The 16,691-nt window shown below is 41.5% G+C and overlaps 1 protein-coding gene across 1 annotated transcript in view; it reads right to left on the bottom strand.

The window, feature by feature from the left end:
* The window catches only part of sspo (SCO-spondin), a gene marked incomplete at both ends in the record, with an annotated part of 151,703 nt that overhangs the window by 129,938 nt on the left and 5,074 nt on the right, over positions 1-16,691 (bottom strand). Inside the window, 6 exon segments of the mRNA XM_081352804.1 lie at positions 282-438; positions 1,142-1,267; positions 13,351-13,436; positions 13,828-13,986; positions 14,556-14,658; positions 16,263-16,463. Coding sequence (XP_081208930.1) covers positions 282-438; positions 1,142-1,267; positions 13,351-13,436; positions 13,828-13,986; positions 14,556-14,658; positions 16,263-16,463 — 832 coding nt within the window.

Consider the following 16,691-nt stretch of genomic DNA (forward strand, 5'->3'; position numbering starts at 1 on the left):
ATGCCACAAAACTTGGTTCAACTTTAAGAAATCTACATTTTTTATATTTAGTAAAATTTTTATATATATATATATATATATATATATATATATATATATATATATATATATATATATATAAAATATTACTATTTTTTTAGTAATACCAAATTACCATTTATTACTATTTTAATGATTAGCTTTTGTTTTTATATTTTAAACTATATTCTAATGTTATCCATGAGATTCTTTTAGCGCCAACAGAAGTCAGTTTAGGAGGAAGTAAATATTATGATTATTACCACAGAAGCCGGCGGCCCTCCAGCGGATGATGACGTGTTGCGTCGCACACTCGCGCACGTAGCTGGCTAGCGTATCGCACAGGGCCGTCTCTCTCTCGTTCACATCCAGACTGCAGAACAGATACAGACACGTGTCGATATACGGGCCGGGGTCCACCTGAGCGAAGGTCCACATGTTAGTCAGAACAGTGTTGAGAGTAACTCATTACAAGTCACTTAAGTTATGTAATCAGATTACTTTTTCAAGTAACTAGTAAAGTAACGCATTACTTTTAAAATTTACAAAAAATATCTGAATTACTTTTTCAAATAAGGATGGTTTTTGTAGTTCTAGAGTAAATGTGAGCATTTACTCATCTCACTTGCACACAAAAAAGATTCAATATTCCTCAAAATGAATGAAATCTGTGAAATGCAAAATCAGAATACTATGCAAACCTCCATTAACTGAATATGTTAAATAAAACATAAATTTTTATGCATCTAATCTCACTTTATTGACCGATGTACTTGCTTCTGACCTTCGGTGATTCAGTTAAACCATAAGCAAAAATGACTATAGATTTTTTTGTTTTTATTGGTAAATCAAGTGTATAAGGGTCATATTCTTCCAGTTTCGGGAATAACAGCAGCTGAAGGTTTGCTTGAGCATTTCTGAAATTTGTTACTTTTTAAGAGAGTAACGCAATATTGTAATGTGTAACTTAGTAACTTAGTAACAAAGTAACTTTCCCCAACACTTAATCGATCTAGTGTAAGTTTCCTGTAATATTTAGGAGATTTCCCCATTCTATTTAAAGCGCTTTGAGTACCCAGAATAAATGTAACAAATTATGATTATATGATTATTATGATCTGACCTGGTGATGGCAGTGTGAGAAGGGGCTTTCCTTCAGGCGATGACACGCTGTCTCTGCGTCGCGGCGTAGAGAAACATCGCTCGAGAGATCACAGCTGTGGCCCAGCTCAGCAGCATCACTACACACCTGTGTTACACAACACAACAACACAACTCAGCAGCATCACTACACACCTGTGTTACACAACACAACAACACAACTCAGCAGCATCACTACACACCTGTGCTACACAACACAACAACACAACTCAGCAGCATCACTACACACCTGTGTTACACAGCACAACAAAACTCAGCAGCATCACTACACACCTGTGTTAGACAACAACAACTCAGCAGCATCACTACACACCTGTGTTACACAGCACAACAAAACTCAGCAGCATCACTACACACCTGTGTTAGAAAACAACAACTCAGCAGCATCACTGCACACCTGTGTTACACAACACAACAACACAACTCAGCAGCATCACTACACACCTGTTACACAGCACAACAAAACTCAGCAGCATCACTACACACCTGTGTTACACAACACAACAAAACTCAGCAGCATCACTACACACCTGTGTTAGAAAACAACAACTCAGCAGCATCACTGCACACCTGTGTTACACAACACAACAACACAACTCAGCAGCATCACTACACACCTGTGTTAGACAACAACAACTCAGCAGCATCACTACACACCTGTGTTACACAGCACAACAAAACTCAGCAGCATCACTACACACCTGTGTTAGAAAACAACAACTCAGCAGCATCACTGCACACCTGTGTTACACAACACAACAACACAACTCAGCAGCATCACTACACACCTGTTACACAACACAACAACACAACTCAGCAGCATCACTACACACCTGTGTTACACAGCACAACAAAACTCAGCAGCATCACTACACACCTGTGTTAGACAACAACAACTCAGCAGCATCACTACACACCTGTGTTACACAACACAACAACACAACTCAGCAGCATCACTACACACCTGTGTTACACAGCACAACACAACTCAGCAGCATCACTACACACCTGTTACACATCACAACACAACTCAGCAGCATCACTACACACCTGTGTTACACACCACAACAGCACAACTCAGCAGCATCACTACACACCTGTTACACAGCACAACACAACTCAGCAGCATCACTACACACCTGTGTTACACAACACAACAACACAACTCAGCAGCATCACTACAGACCTGTGTTACACACCACAACAACACAACTCAGCAGCATCACTATACACCTGTTCTACACACCACAACAACACAACTCAGCAGCATCACTACACACCTGTGTTACACACCACAACAACACAACTCAGCAGCATCACTACACACCTGTGCTACACAACACAACAACACAACTCAGCAGCATCACTACAGACCTGTGTTACACACCACAACAACACAACTCAGCAGCATCACTACACACCTGTGCTACACAACACAACAACACAACTCAGCAGCATCACTACACACCTGTGTTACACAACACAACAACACAACTCAGCAGCATCACTACACACCTGTGTAACACACCACAACAACACAACTCAGCAGCATCACTACACACCTGTGTTACACAACACAACAACACAACTCAGCAGCATCACTACACACCTGTGTTACACAACACAACAACACAACTCAGCATCACTACACACCTGTGTTACACAACACAACAACACAACTCAGCAGCATCACTACACACCTGTGTGACACAACACGACAACACAACTCAGCAGCATCACTACACACCTGTGTTACACAGCACAACAAAACTCAGCAGCATCACTACACACCTGTGTTACACAACACAACAACACAACTCAGCAGCATCACTACACACCTGTGTTACACAACACAACAGCACAACTCAGCAGCATCACTACACACCTGTGTTACACATAGGGCTGCACGTTTTCAAGTTTTTCATTAACCGTTAACCGAGGCCCTTAGCGGTTAATACTCGGTTAACCATAGTGTGCGCGCCGCAACCCCGAGATAGGCGTAATTTGCGGGTGGGACATGTCCCCACCACTATTTCCTAAGGTCGATATTGCCCCCACCACTTTTGAAACATCTCGCGGCACGAATACCAATACAAATAAACAAAACATCTCCAGTTAACTAGCAGAGCATTCATTTCGTTCGTTTTTTTTTAGGCGATCTAGCGCTGAAATGTTTTGTTTTTTAAATCAAGTGATCAAAGTGCTCGTTGCCGCTGCGATCGAGAAGGGTCTTGTAAAACGTGCTGAGGTATTAATTCGTGGCCACGAAACAATTCACCTGAATATTCACCAATTCACAAAAAAAAAAAAAAAAACGGAATAAAAAGCTGTACGAGAATAGTCGGCCTTCACTGAAGAGCTATCTTCACAGGTAAGAAAAACAGTTTAATAATTATTATTAATTCGTGGCCACGAAATAATTCACCTGAATATTCACCAATTCACAAAAAAATAGGTCTTTAGCATTCACTAATTAATAGTATCAAACAGTTTTTGGCCACGTTGTTCGTTAAATCAAAATGAGGGAGGGAATTAGTTCAACGTGTCCACGATTTATTAAAACGAGGGAACAAATAAGTCGTCGTAACAACTAATTATTTAGATCAGTGGACAGGGCGCATAAGAACAAACAGTGAGAGAGCCCCGGCCGCGCGCGCGCGCACTCTCACCGCCTTCAAACAACACGAGCGCTGTATTGCTCTCTCTCCCTCGCGCATATCAACACAATAGTAAAAGGTCGGAAGACCGATTGTGTTTTATAGATTAGTAGTTTGTTCATATAAAGTGTTTGATTAGCAAGTACATGTTTAGGAAATGCATAATACAAATTGTATGGGTTAATGTAACGGTAAACGGACTCTGCGGGTAAAACTGTTGTGATGAAACTGCGCATGCGCGGGGTAAAACTGCTGGGGTAAGCTGTGGCTCTGCGGCTCTGCAGACAGATATTACTGTGCTGCGATCAGTGGCGCGGATACTATGTTTGTTTCTGGCTCGCGCACAGCCTTCACTCTCGGACGCGCGCTTTCTTTGCCCGCTTCAAATTAGAAAACTGGTCTAGCGGTCTCTGGTGGTGCAAAAGGTATTACAACTAAATTCAATGCACGCCATTTTAACCATTTTAACCACTTAACCGAGCAAAATGTTTCACTCGGTTACGCAATTTTTAACGGTTAATCGGTTAACCATGGACACCCCTAGTTACACAGCACAACACAACTCAGCAGCATCACTACACACCTGTGTTACACAGCACAACAACACAACTCAGCAGCATCACTACACACCTGTTACACATCACAACAACACAACTCAGCAGCATCACTACACACCTGTGTTACACAGCACAACAAAACTCAGCAGCATCACTACACACCTGTGTTAGACAACAACAACTCAGCAGCATCACTACACACCTGTGTTACACAACACAACAGCACAACTCAGCAGCATCACTACACACCTGTGTTACACAGCACAACACAACTCAGCAGCATCACTACACACCTGTGTTACACACCACAACAACACAACTCAGCAGCATCACTACACACTTGTGTTACACAGCACAACACATCTCAGCAGCATCACTACACACCTGTGTTACACACCACAACACAACTCAGCAGCATCACTACACACCTGTGTTACACAACACAACAACACAACTCAGCAGCATCACTACACACCTGTGTTACACACCACAACAACACAACTCAGCAGCATCACTACACACCTGTGTTACACACCACAACAAAACTCAGCAGCATCACTACACACCTGTGTTACACAACACAACTCAGCAGCATCACTACACACCTGTGTTACACAGCACAACAACACAACTCAGCATCATCACTACACACCTGTTACACATCACAACACAACTCAGCAGCATCACTACACACCTGTGTTACACAGCACAACAACACAACTCAGTAGCATCACTACACACGTGTTACACAGCACAACAACACAACTCAGCAGCATCACTACACACCTGTGTTACACAGCACAACAACACAACTCAGCAGCATCACTACACACCTGTTACACAGCACAACACAACTCAACTCAGCAGCATCACCACACACACCTGTGTTACACAACACAACAACACAACTCAGCAGCATCACTACACACCTGTGTTACACAGCACAACAACACAACTCAGCAGCATCACTATACACCTGTGCTACACACCACAACACAACTCAGCAGCATCACTACACACCTGTGTTACACAGCACAACAATACAACTCAGCAGCATCACTACACCCTGTGTAACACAGCACTACAACACAACTCAGCAGCATCACTACACACCTGTGTTACACACCACAACAACACAACTGAGCACACCTGTGTTACACACCACAGCAACACAACTCAGCAGCATCACTACACACCTGTGTTACACAACACAACAACACAACTCAGCAGCATCACTACACACCTGTGTTACACACCACAACAACACAACTCAGCAGCATCACTACACACATGTGTTACACAGCACAACACCACAACTCAGCAGCATCACTATACACCTGTGTTACACAGCACAACTCAGCAGCATAACTACACACCTGTGTTACACACCACAACAACACAACTGAGCAGCATCACTACACACCTGTGTTACACACCACAACAACACAACTGAGCAGCATCACTACACACCTGTTACACAGCACAACAACACAACTCAGCAGCATCACTACACACCTCTGTTACACAGCACAACAACACAACTCAACTCAGCAGCATCACTACACGCCTGTGTTACACAACACAACAGCACAACTCAGCAGCATCACTACACACCTGTGTTACACAGCACAACACAACTCAGCAGCATCACTACACACCTGTGTTACACACCACAACAACACAACTCAGCAGCATCACTACACACTTGTGTTACACAGCACAACACATCTCAGCAGCATCACTACACACCTGTGTTACACAGCACAACACAACTCAGCAGCATCACTACACACCTGTTACACATCACAACAACACAACTCAGCAGCATCACTACACACCTGTGTTACACACCACAACAAAACTCAGCAGCATCACTACACACCTGTGTTACACAACACAACTCAGCAGCATCACTACACACCTGTGTTACACAGCACAACAACACAACTCAGCATCATCACTACACACCTGTTACACATCACAACACAACTCAGCAGCATCACTACACACCTGTGTTACACAGCACAACAACACAAATCAGTAGCATCACTACACACATGTGTTACACAGCACAACAACACAACTCAGCAGCATCACTACACACCTGTGTTACACAACAACACAACTCAGCAGCATCACTACAGACCTGTGTTACACAACAACACAACTCAGCAGCATCACTACACACCTGTTAAACAACACAACAACACAACTCAGCAGCATCACTACACACCTGTTACACAGCACAACACAACTCAACTCAGCAGCATCACTACACGCCTGTGTTACACAGCACAACAACACAACTCAGCAGCATCACTACACACCTGTTACACAGCACAACACAACTCAACTCAGCAGCATCACCACACACACCTGTGTTACACAACACAACAACACAACTCAGCAGCATCACTACACACCTGTGTTACACAGCACAACAACACAACTCAGCAGCATCACTACACACCTGTGCTACACACCACAACACAACTCAGCAGCATCACTACACACCTGTGTTACACAGCACAACAATACAACTCAGCAGCATCACTACACCCTGTGTAACACAGCACTACAACACAACTCAGCAGCATCACTACACACCTGTGTTACACACCACAACAACACAACTGAGCACACCAGTGTTACACACCACAACAACACAACTGAGCAGCATCACTACACACCTGTGTTACACACCACAACACAACTCAGCAGCATCACTACACACCTGTGTTACACAACACAACAACACAACTCAGCAGCATCACTACACACCTGTGTTACACACCACAACAATACAACTCAGCAGCATCACTACACACCTGTGTTACACAGCACAACACCACAACTCAGCAGCATCACTATACACCTGTGTTACACAGCACAACTCAGCAGCATAACTACACACCTGTGTTACACACCACAACAACACAACTGAGCAGCATCACTACACACCTGTGTTACACACCACAACAACACAACTGAGCAGCATCACTACACACCTGTTACACAGCACAACAACACAACTCAGCAGCATCACTACACACCTCTGTTACACAGCACAACACAACTCAACTCAGCAGCATCACTACACGCCTGTGTTACACAGCACAACTCAGCAGCATCACTACACACCTGTGTTACACAGCACAACAACACAACTCAGCAGCATCACTACACACCTGTTACACAGCACAACAACACAACTCAGCAGCATCACTACACACCTGTGCTACACACCACAACACAACTCAGCAGCATGCCAGCATCACTACACACCTGTGTTACACAGCACAACACAACTCAGCAGCATCACTACACCCCTGTGTAACACAGCACTTCAACACAACTCAGCAGCATCACTACACACCTGTTACACATCACAACACAACTCAGCAGCATCACTACACACCTGTGTTACACAGCACAACAACACAACTCAGTAGCATCACTACACACGTGTTACACAGCACAACAACACAACTCAGCAGCATCACTACACACCTGTGTTACACAGCACAACAACACAACTCAGCAGCATCACTACACACCTGTTACACAGCACAACACAACTCAACTCAGCAGCATCACCACACACACCTGTGTTACACAACACAACAACACAACTCAGCAGCATCACTACACACCTGTGTTACACAGCTCAACAACACAACTCAGCAGCATCACTATACACCTGTGCTACACACCACAACACAACTCAGCAGCATCACTACACACCTGTGTTACACAGCACAACAATACAACTCAGCAGCATCACTACACCCTGTGTAACACAGCACTACAACACAACTCAGCAGCATCACTACACACCTGTGTTACACACCACAACAACACAACTGAGCACACCTGTGTTACACACCACAGCAACACAACTCAGCAGCATCACTACACACCTGTGTTACACAACACAACAACACAACTCAGCAGCATCACTACACACCTGTGTTACACACCACAACAACACAACTCAGCAGCATCACTACACACATGTGTTACACAGCACAACACCACAACTCAGCAGCATCACTATACACCTGTGTTACACAGCACAACTCAGCAGCATAACTACACACCTGTGTTACACACCACAACAACACAACTGAGCAGCATCACTACACACCTGTGTTACACACCACAACAACACAACTGAGCAGCATCACTACACACCTGTTACACAGCACAACAACACAACTCAGCAGCATCACTACACACCTCTGTTACACAGCACAACAACACAACTCAACTCAGCAGCATCACTACACGCCTGTGTTACACAACACAACAGCACAACTCAGCAGCATCACTACACACCTGTGTTACACAGCACAACACAACTCAGCAGCATCACTACACACCTGTGTTACACACCACAACAACACAACTCAGCAGCATCACTACACACTTGTGTTACACAGCACAACACATCTCAGCAGCATCACTACACACCTGTGTTACACAGCACAACAACACAACTGAGCAGCATCACTACACACCTGTTACACAGCACAACAACACAACTCAGCAGCATCACTACACACCTCTGTTACACAGCACAACAACACAACTCAACTCAGCAGCATCACTACACACCTGTGTTACACAGCACAACACAACTCAGCAGCATCACCACACACCTGTTACACATCACAACAACACAACTCAGCAGCATCACTACACACCTGTGTTACACACCACAACAAAACTCAGCAGCATCACTACACACCTGTGTTACACAACACAACTCAGCAGCATCACTACACACCTGTGTTACACACCACAACAACACAACTCAGCAGCATCACTACACCCCTGTGTAACACAGCACTACAACACAACTCAGCAGCATCACTACACACCTGTGTTACACAGCACAACAACACAACTCAGCAGCATCACTACACACCTGTGTTACAAAGCACAACACAACTCAGTAGCATCACTACACACCTGTGTTACACACCACAACACAACTCAGTAGCATCACTACACACCTGTGTTACACACCACAACAACACAACTCAGCAGCATCACTACACACCTGTGTTACACAGCACAACAACACAACTCAGCAGCATCACTACACCCCTGTGTAACACAGCACTAGTACAACACAACTCAGCAGCATCACTACACACCTGTGTTACACAGCACAACACAACTCAGCAGCATCACTACACACCTGTGTTACACAGCACAACACAACTCAGCAGCATCACTACACACCTGTTACACATCACAACAACACAACTCAGCAGCATCACTACACACCTGTGTTACACACCACAACAAAACTCAGCAGCATCACTACACACCTGTGTTACACAACACAACTCAGCAGCATCACTACACACCTGTGTTACACAGCACAACAACACAACTCAGCATCATCACTACACACCTGTTACACATCACAACACAACTCAGCAGCATCACTACACACCTGTGTTATACAGCACAACAACTCAAATCAGTAGCATCACTACACACATGTGTTACACAGCACAACAACACAACTCAGCAGCATCACTACACACCTGTGTTACACAACAACACAACTCAGCAGCATCACTACAGACCTGTGTTACACAACAACACAACTCAGCAGCATCACTACACACCTGTTACACAACACAACAACACAACTCAGCAGCATCACTACACACCTGTTACACAGCACAACACAACTCAACTCAGCAGCATCACTACACGCCTGTGTTACACAGCACAACAACACAACTCAGCAGCATCACTACACACCTGTTACACAGCACAACACAACTCAACTCAGCAGCATCACCACACACACCTGTGTTACACAACACAACAACACAACTCAGCAGCATCACTACACACCTGTGTTACACAGCACAACAACACAACTCAGCAGCATCACTACACACCTGTGCTACACACCACAACACAACTCAGCAGCATCACTACACACCTGTGTTACACAGCACAACAATACAACTCAGCAGCATCACTACACCCTGTGTAACACAGCACTACAACACAACTCAGCAGCATCACTACACACATGTGTTACACACCACAACAACACAACTGAGCACACCTGTGTTACACACCACAACAACACAACTGAGCAGCATCACTACACACCTGTGTTACACACCACAACACAACTCAGCAGCATCACTACACACCTGTGTTACACAACACAACAACACAACTCAGCAGCATCACTACACACCTGTGTTACACACCACAACAACACAACTCAGCAGCATCACTACACACCTGTGTTACACAGCACAACACCACAACTCAGCAGCATCACTATACACCTGTGTTACACAGCACAACTCAGCAGCATAACTACACACCTGTGTTACACACCACAACAACACAACTGAGCAGCATCACTACACACCTGTGTTACACACCACAACAACACAACTGAGCAGCATCACTACACACCTGATACACAGCACAACAACACAACTCAGCAGCATCACTACACACCTCTGTTACACAGCACAACAACACAACTCAACTCAGCAGCATCACTACACGCCTGTGTTACACAGCACAACTCAGCAGCATCACTACACACCTGTGTTACACAGCACAACAACACAACTCAGCAGCATCACTACACACCTGTTACACAGCACAACAACACAACTCAGCAGCATCACTACACACCTGTGCTACACACCACAACACAACTCAGCAGCATGCCAGCATCACTACACACCTGTGTTACACAGCACAACACAACTCAGCAGCATCACTACACCCCTGTGTAACACAGCACTTCAACACAACTCAGCAGCATCACTACACACCTGTGTTACACACCACAACAACAACTCAGCAGCATCACTACACACCTGTGTTACACACCACAACACAACTCAGTAGCATCACTACACACCTGTGTTACACAGCACAACTCAACTCAGCAGCATCACTACACCCCTGTGTAACACAGCACTTCAACACAACTCAGCAGCATCACTACACACCTGTGTTACACACCACAACAACAACTCAGCAGCATCACTACACACCTGTGTTACACACCACAACACAACTCAGTAGCATCACTACACACCTGTATTACACACCACAACAACACAACTCAGCAGCATCACTACACACCTGTGTTACAAAGCACAACACAACTCAGTAGCATCACTACACACCTGTGTTACACACCACAACACAACTCAGCAGCATCACTACACACCTGTGTTACACAGCACAACAACACAACTCAGCAGCATCACTACACACCTGTTACACAGCACAACACAACTCAGCAGCATCACTACACACCTGTGTTACACACCACAACAACACAACTCAGCAGCATCACTACACCCCTGTGTAACACAGCACTACAACACAACTCAGCAGCATCACTACACACCTGTGTTACACAGCACAACAACACAACTCAGCAGCATCACTACACACCTGTGTTACAAAGCACAACACAACTCAGTAGCATCACTACACACCTGTGTTACACACCACAACACAACTCAGTAGCATCACTACACACCTGTGTTACACACCACAACAACACAACTCAGCAGCATCACTACACACCTGTGTTACACAGCACAACAACACAACTCAGCAGCATCACTACACCCCTGTGTAACGCAGCACTAGTACAACACAACTCAGCAGCATCACTACACACCTGTGTTACACAGCACAACACAACTCAGCAGCATCACTACACACCTGTGTTACACAGCACAACAACTCAGCAGCATCACTACACACCTGTGTTACAAAGCACAACACAACTGAGCAGCATCACTACACACCTGTGTTACACACCACAACACAACTCAGTAGCATCACTACACACCTGTGTTACACACCACAGCAACACAACTCAGCAGCATCACTACACACCTGTGTTACACAGCACAACAACACAGTTCAGCTCAATTCAAGGAAGTTTGTGTTGCACATTTCACAACACATGTTGTTTCGAAGCAGTTTTATGGAAAATGCATGTCTTAATGTTACAATCAGAAAATTATCATTCAGAGATGAGTGTCAAAACAATGTCCATGGCAGTATATGACACGTGTTACACATTCAATTAAATTCAATTGCATTTCATAATATATGTTTCGAAGCAGCTTTACGGAAAATGCAAGTTTTAATGTTACAATTAGGAAGAGATGAGCGTGTCAAAACACTGTCCATAATTTAAAAAAAAATTGATCACAAAAAAAAAACAATGTCCATATGGCAGTAATGATTACAGCTTGTTATTGTAATGATTATAATATAATGATTGTAATATTTCAATCTTTTAGTTGCCCAAAATATGATCATCCTAATATATATATATATATATATATATATATATATATATATATATATATGTGTGTGTGTGTGTGTGTGTGTGTGTGTGTGTGTGTGTGTGTGTGTGTGTGTGTGTGTGTGTGTGTGTGTGTGTGTGTGTACAAAAACGCAGTTTTAATCAGTGAAAGTATCTGTAAAATACTAGTTGGAAAATATTTAGGTCTATTAAGTTACATTATTTAGTTTATTTTCTACTCAATACAATTTTTAAATAAACTCATTAAAATTAGATTAAAATGTTAAAAAAAATACATTAAAATAAAATTTTATTAAAATTAATAAATAATTCAAAAAAGTTTAAAATAAATACATTAAAAATAAATAAAACTTATCAATCAGTTTTCACAGAGCCACAGACTAGCAAACAGCCCATGAAAACCACTGCTTTGGGATACTATGAAGTGCAATAGTTCTATGTGGACAATTACTGTATGCTTACATCCAAAACAGGGTATAAGGACTTGTTTTAAAATACATGATTATGCAAACATAGCTAATTCTATTTAGTAGCCTTGCTGCCTCTTTTTTTATCAATCAATTGTATGTAAATACTTAAAGACGTCGTGTCCCACCTGGCCTTGCTGATCTTGTACACGCCATGAGTTTCCAAAGCTGGCGGCGTATTGAGACACACTTCCACCACTGGTAGTGAAGTCGTCTGCAGAAAATTAAAATGTTGCATTGCAAAATGAATTTTTTTGTAAGTTGTAAACAGTACAAGAATTAAAGATTAGCTCAAACAGTAGAGCATTGATGCTTGCAACGCCAAGGTCATGGGTTTGATTCCCAGTGAAGGCAAGAACTGATAAGAATGTAAATGTGTACCTTGAAATGCAATGTAAATCGCTTTGGATAAAAGCGTCTGCCAAATGCATAAATGTAAATGTGATTATGTGCGAATTTTACTAGCAATTTCTAAGTGAATTTTTTTTTTTAAGTGTAGGAATGCATGAAAACACACACTCAAAATGCAGTAGAAAGAATATAATATGTCAGAATTTGTTAACTTTATTTATGCAATCTTTCCAAACCAAGCCAAACGTTCTTACCATCTGGGTTGTTGTTGTAAACTCCGCAAAGCCCCCTAGTGGCCGCGAGGTGTTCTGCGGTGACGGTGAGGTAGACGGTGTTCTCCATGTCGAACTTCAGTCTAACGCCCAAACCGCTCTCCACAAACACAAAGTCACCCAGCCAGTGAATGCTGACTCCTGACGACACACACACGTCACCAGAAACACACTTCAATATATTTCATACACAGATACTTAGCCAATAACATGAAGTGTAACAGCAAACAGGAAGTCACACCCCAAACCGTGTAATCATCGTTAACTAAGATAGATAAAAACTTTATTTATCTCCAAGGGGAAATTTAGAAGTTACAGCAGCATAAACAGGACAAAAACAAATATTACACTTAAGAAGACAAAAAAAAAACCATATTGCAACTATGTACTCCGAAGATAAATTATGTAGGGAGACCAAAAAATATTATAACAAATATATAATTAAATATAAATGAAAAAAGTGTAATAAATAAATAAATATCCTAAATATAAGTATGGGTAAATATACTCTCCTAAAAGATTTAACTATTAAAAACATTTTAACTACTAAAAATTTACTTTTTAACTAAAATTAACTTCTATTTAAACTATAAAAAAAATGTTTATTGAAATATAGCAGGGGAAAAAAAAACATATGCCACTGGTTAAGGATGAGTTTTTCAGCTGCAATACAGAACATAATATAGTGTCAGGAATAAAGCGTCTCTTACCGTTTTGGAAGAGCGGTTCACCCTGCGGGAGAGATAAACCATTAACCGTCATGTTTCCTTTGTGAATAGAGACCAAGGCAAGACCCAACATCATCCGCAGACCCTAAAACACAGAACAAACAACAGCCAAGACGACCACCTGTCAATCAACAATCATAATCAATATAATAACATCCCAAACTCCCAAAACCAATTACACTTTCTGTATCATTGAGGTTCAAGATAAGCTGCCAGGTTTCCAGCTTGATGGTTTCATGGATTTCTCATGCAAAGACCAACAGAAACCAGCTGTAGAAACAAATGTCACATCTGTTTGAGACAAATGATATGTGTTGTTCATCGGTCTGTTCATAATGACCTTGAACAACTTGAAACCAGTTGCAAAAGATGAGTGTTGTGTTCTGAGATGAGATTATAAGATAATTTTCTTGAATTGGCCGATCTTTGAGTCACAAACAAAGACACAAATCAAGTTTCCTGGTGCTAATCGTACAGCCTAAAACTTTAAACTAAAACTCTGATACAATTTCAATATGTTGAAGATCTCAGGTAAACATGAAATGGCTTTTGCAACCAATTGTACCTTCGAATAAGATGTATTTTAGAGTAAAATTATATATATATATATATATATATATATATATATATATATATATATATATATATATATATATATATTCAAAAATAAATAAAATTTAGGACTTGATTTTATCCATGAGGAATTAATTTACTAGGGACACTACTTAAAACCTTTATTTTATAAAAGTATTTTTAATGCATTAATTATGCCTTGTGATGCACCTTAAAATGCATTATAATACTTCTCTACTGTATTCATTGTTGCACCTTTAGAAAGTATAATGCATAAAACACATGGCAAACAATCAATTTTTAGATATAAATCTGCAAATATTATAATGCATTTTAACTTTGGTTACAATTATTTATTTGCATTAAAAAGCATTATATGATATAATGCAGAAACGATTTAATGCATTATTCATTATAATAAATGCCTTTATAATGTATTATGCATTAAGGCTTTAAGTAACGCTACCGAGAAGCCTTTGGGAAAATTTTGCATTTATACCATAAAATTATCCATTGCAAGAATATCAACATATGAACATGAAATTGCAACCAATTTTTCCTCCAAATATGATTTATTTTAGAATAAAACTGGATATATTAAACAAGAAACATAATGAAGTACTTGATTTTATCCATGAGGAATTAATTTGAATTTGAAGTCTTTAGGAAAAGTAATACATTTTGATAAAAGATTCTGAATATTTTTTAAGGTAAAATATGTTTATAACATCGACCGATAAATTATGCACCAAAAGACCAGGAACAAGTGTTCTGTTAAGTTAAGAACGCATTATAAGTTTTCTGTTTTCAGTTAAAATGGTGTCGTGTGAGCGGCTCCTAAGTTAATAACTAATGATTTTTACAATGGAAGTGAATCAATCAAAACTAACTTTAGCTGGACAATAACTTTATTCTAGAGCTGCTGTAAAGCCAAAACAATCTCTGTTACTGTAATCTCCTATTATCACTGTAAAGCTGCTTTTGAAAAATCTGTATTGTTAAAAGCGCTGCAAATGAAGATGACTTGACTTAATCATATGGTCCATTTTGAGATCATGTTGACTTCTAAACAGGCGTTTGTGGGAATATAAACTCACAGCGAGTGTGTGTTTGTACCTTGCGACAGTGTCCCACAGTGTCACACACTGAACTGGTGTATACGGCCCAGGTCCCATCTGTGGATGAGGCCAACAGGTACGTGCAACTGCCCTGGAAGTGGAAGTGTTTCCGGTCAAAGGTACGGTAGTGTGTCCCGCCCCAACTCATACAGGTGCCAGACGCCTGCGGGTCACGAACGCCACGAATCACCGGAGAAGACCTGACGTCTGAGGGGAGAGACACAGAGACACACTCAAATAAATACAATTCAATTCATGTTTATTTGTATAGCGCTTTTCACAATACACATCATTTCAAAGCAGCTTTACAGAAAAAATCCACATTACAATTTACAGTGATCTGTCATCAGAGGAAACTGAAAAGTTATGTATTTCAGAAATGTACATATTCAAAATCACAGTATGCTAAAAATGTATTAATTTAAAC

This window comes from Scardinius erythrophthalmus (genome assembly GCF_964197995.2).
Source record: "Scardinius erythrophthalmus genome assembly, chromosome: 22".
In the NCBI taxonomy this organism is placed as follows: Eukaryota; Metazoa; Chordata; class Actinopteri; order Cypriniformes; family Leuciscidae; genus Scardinius; species Scardinius erythrophthalmus.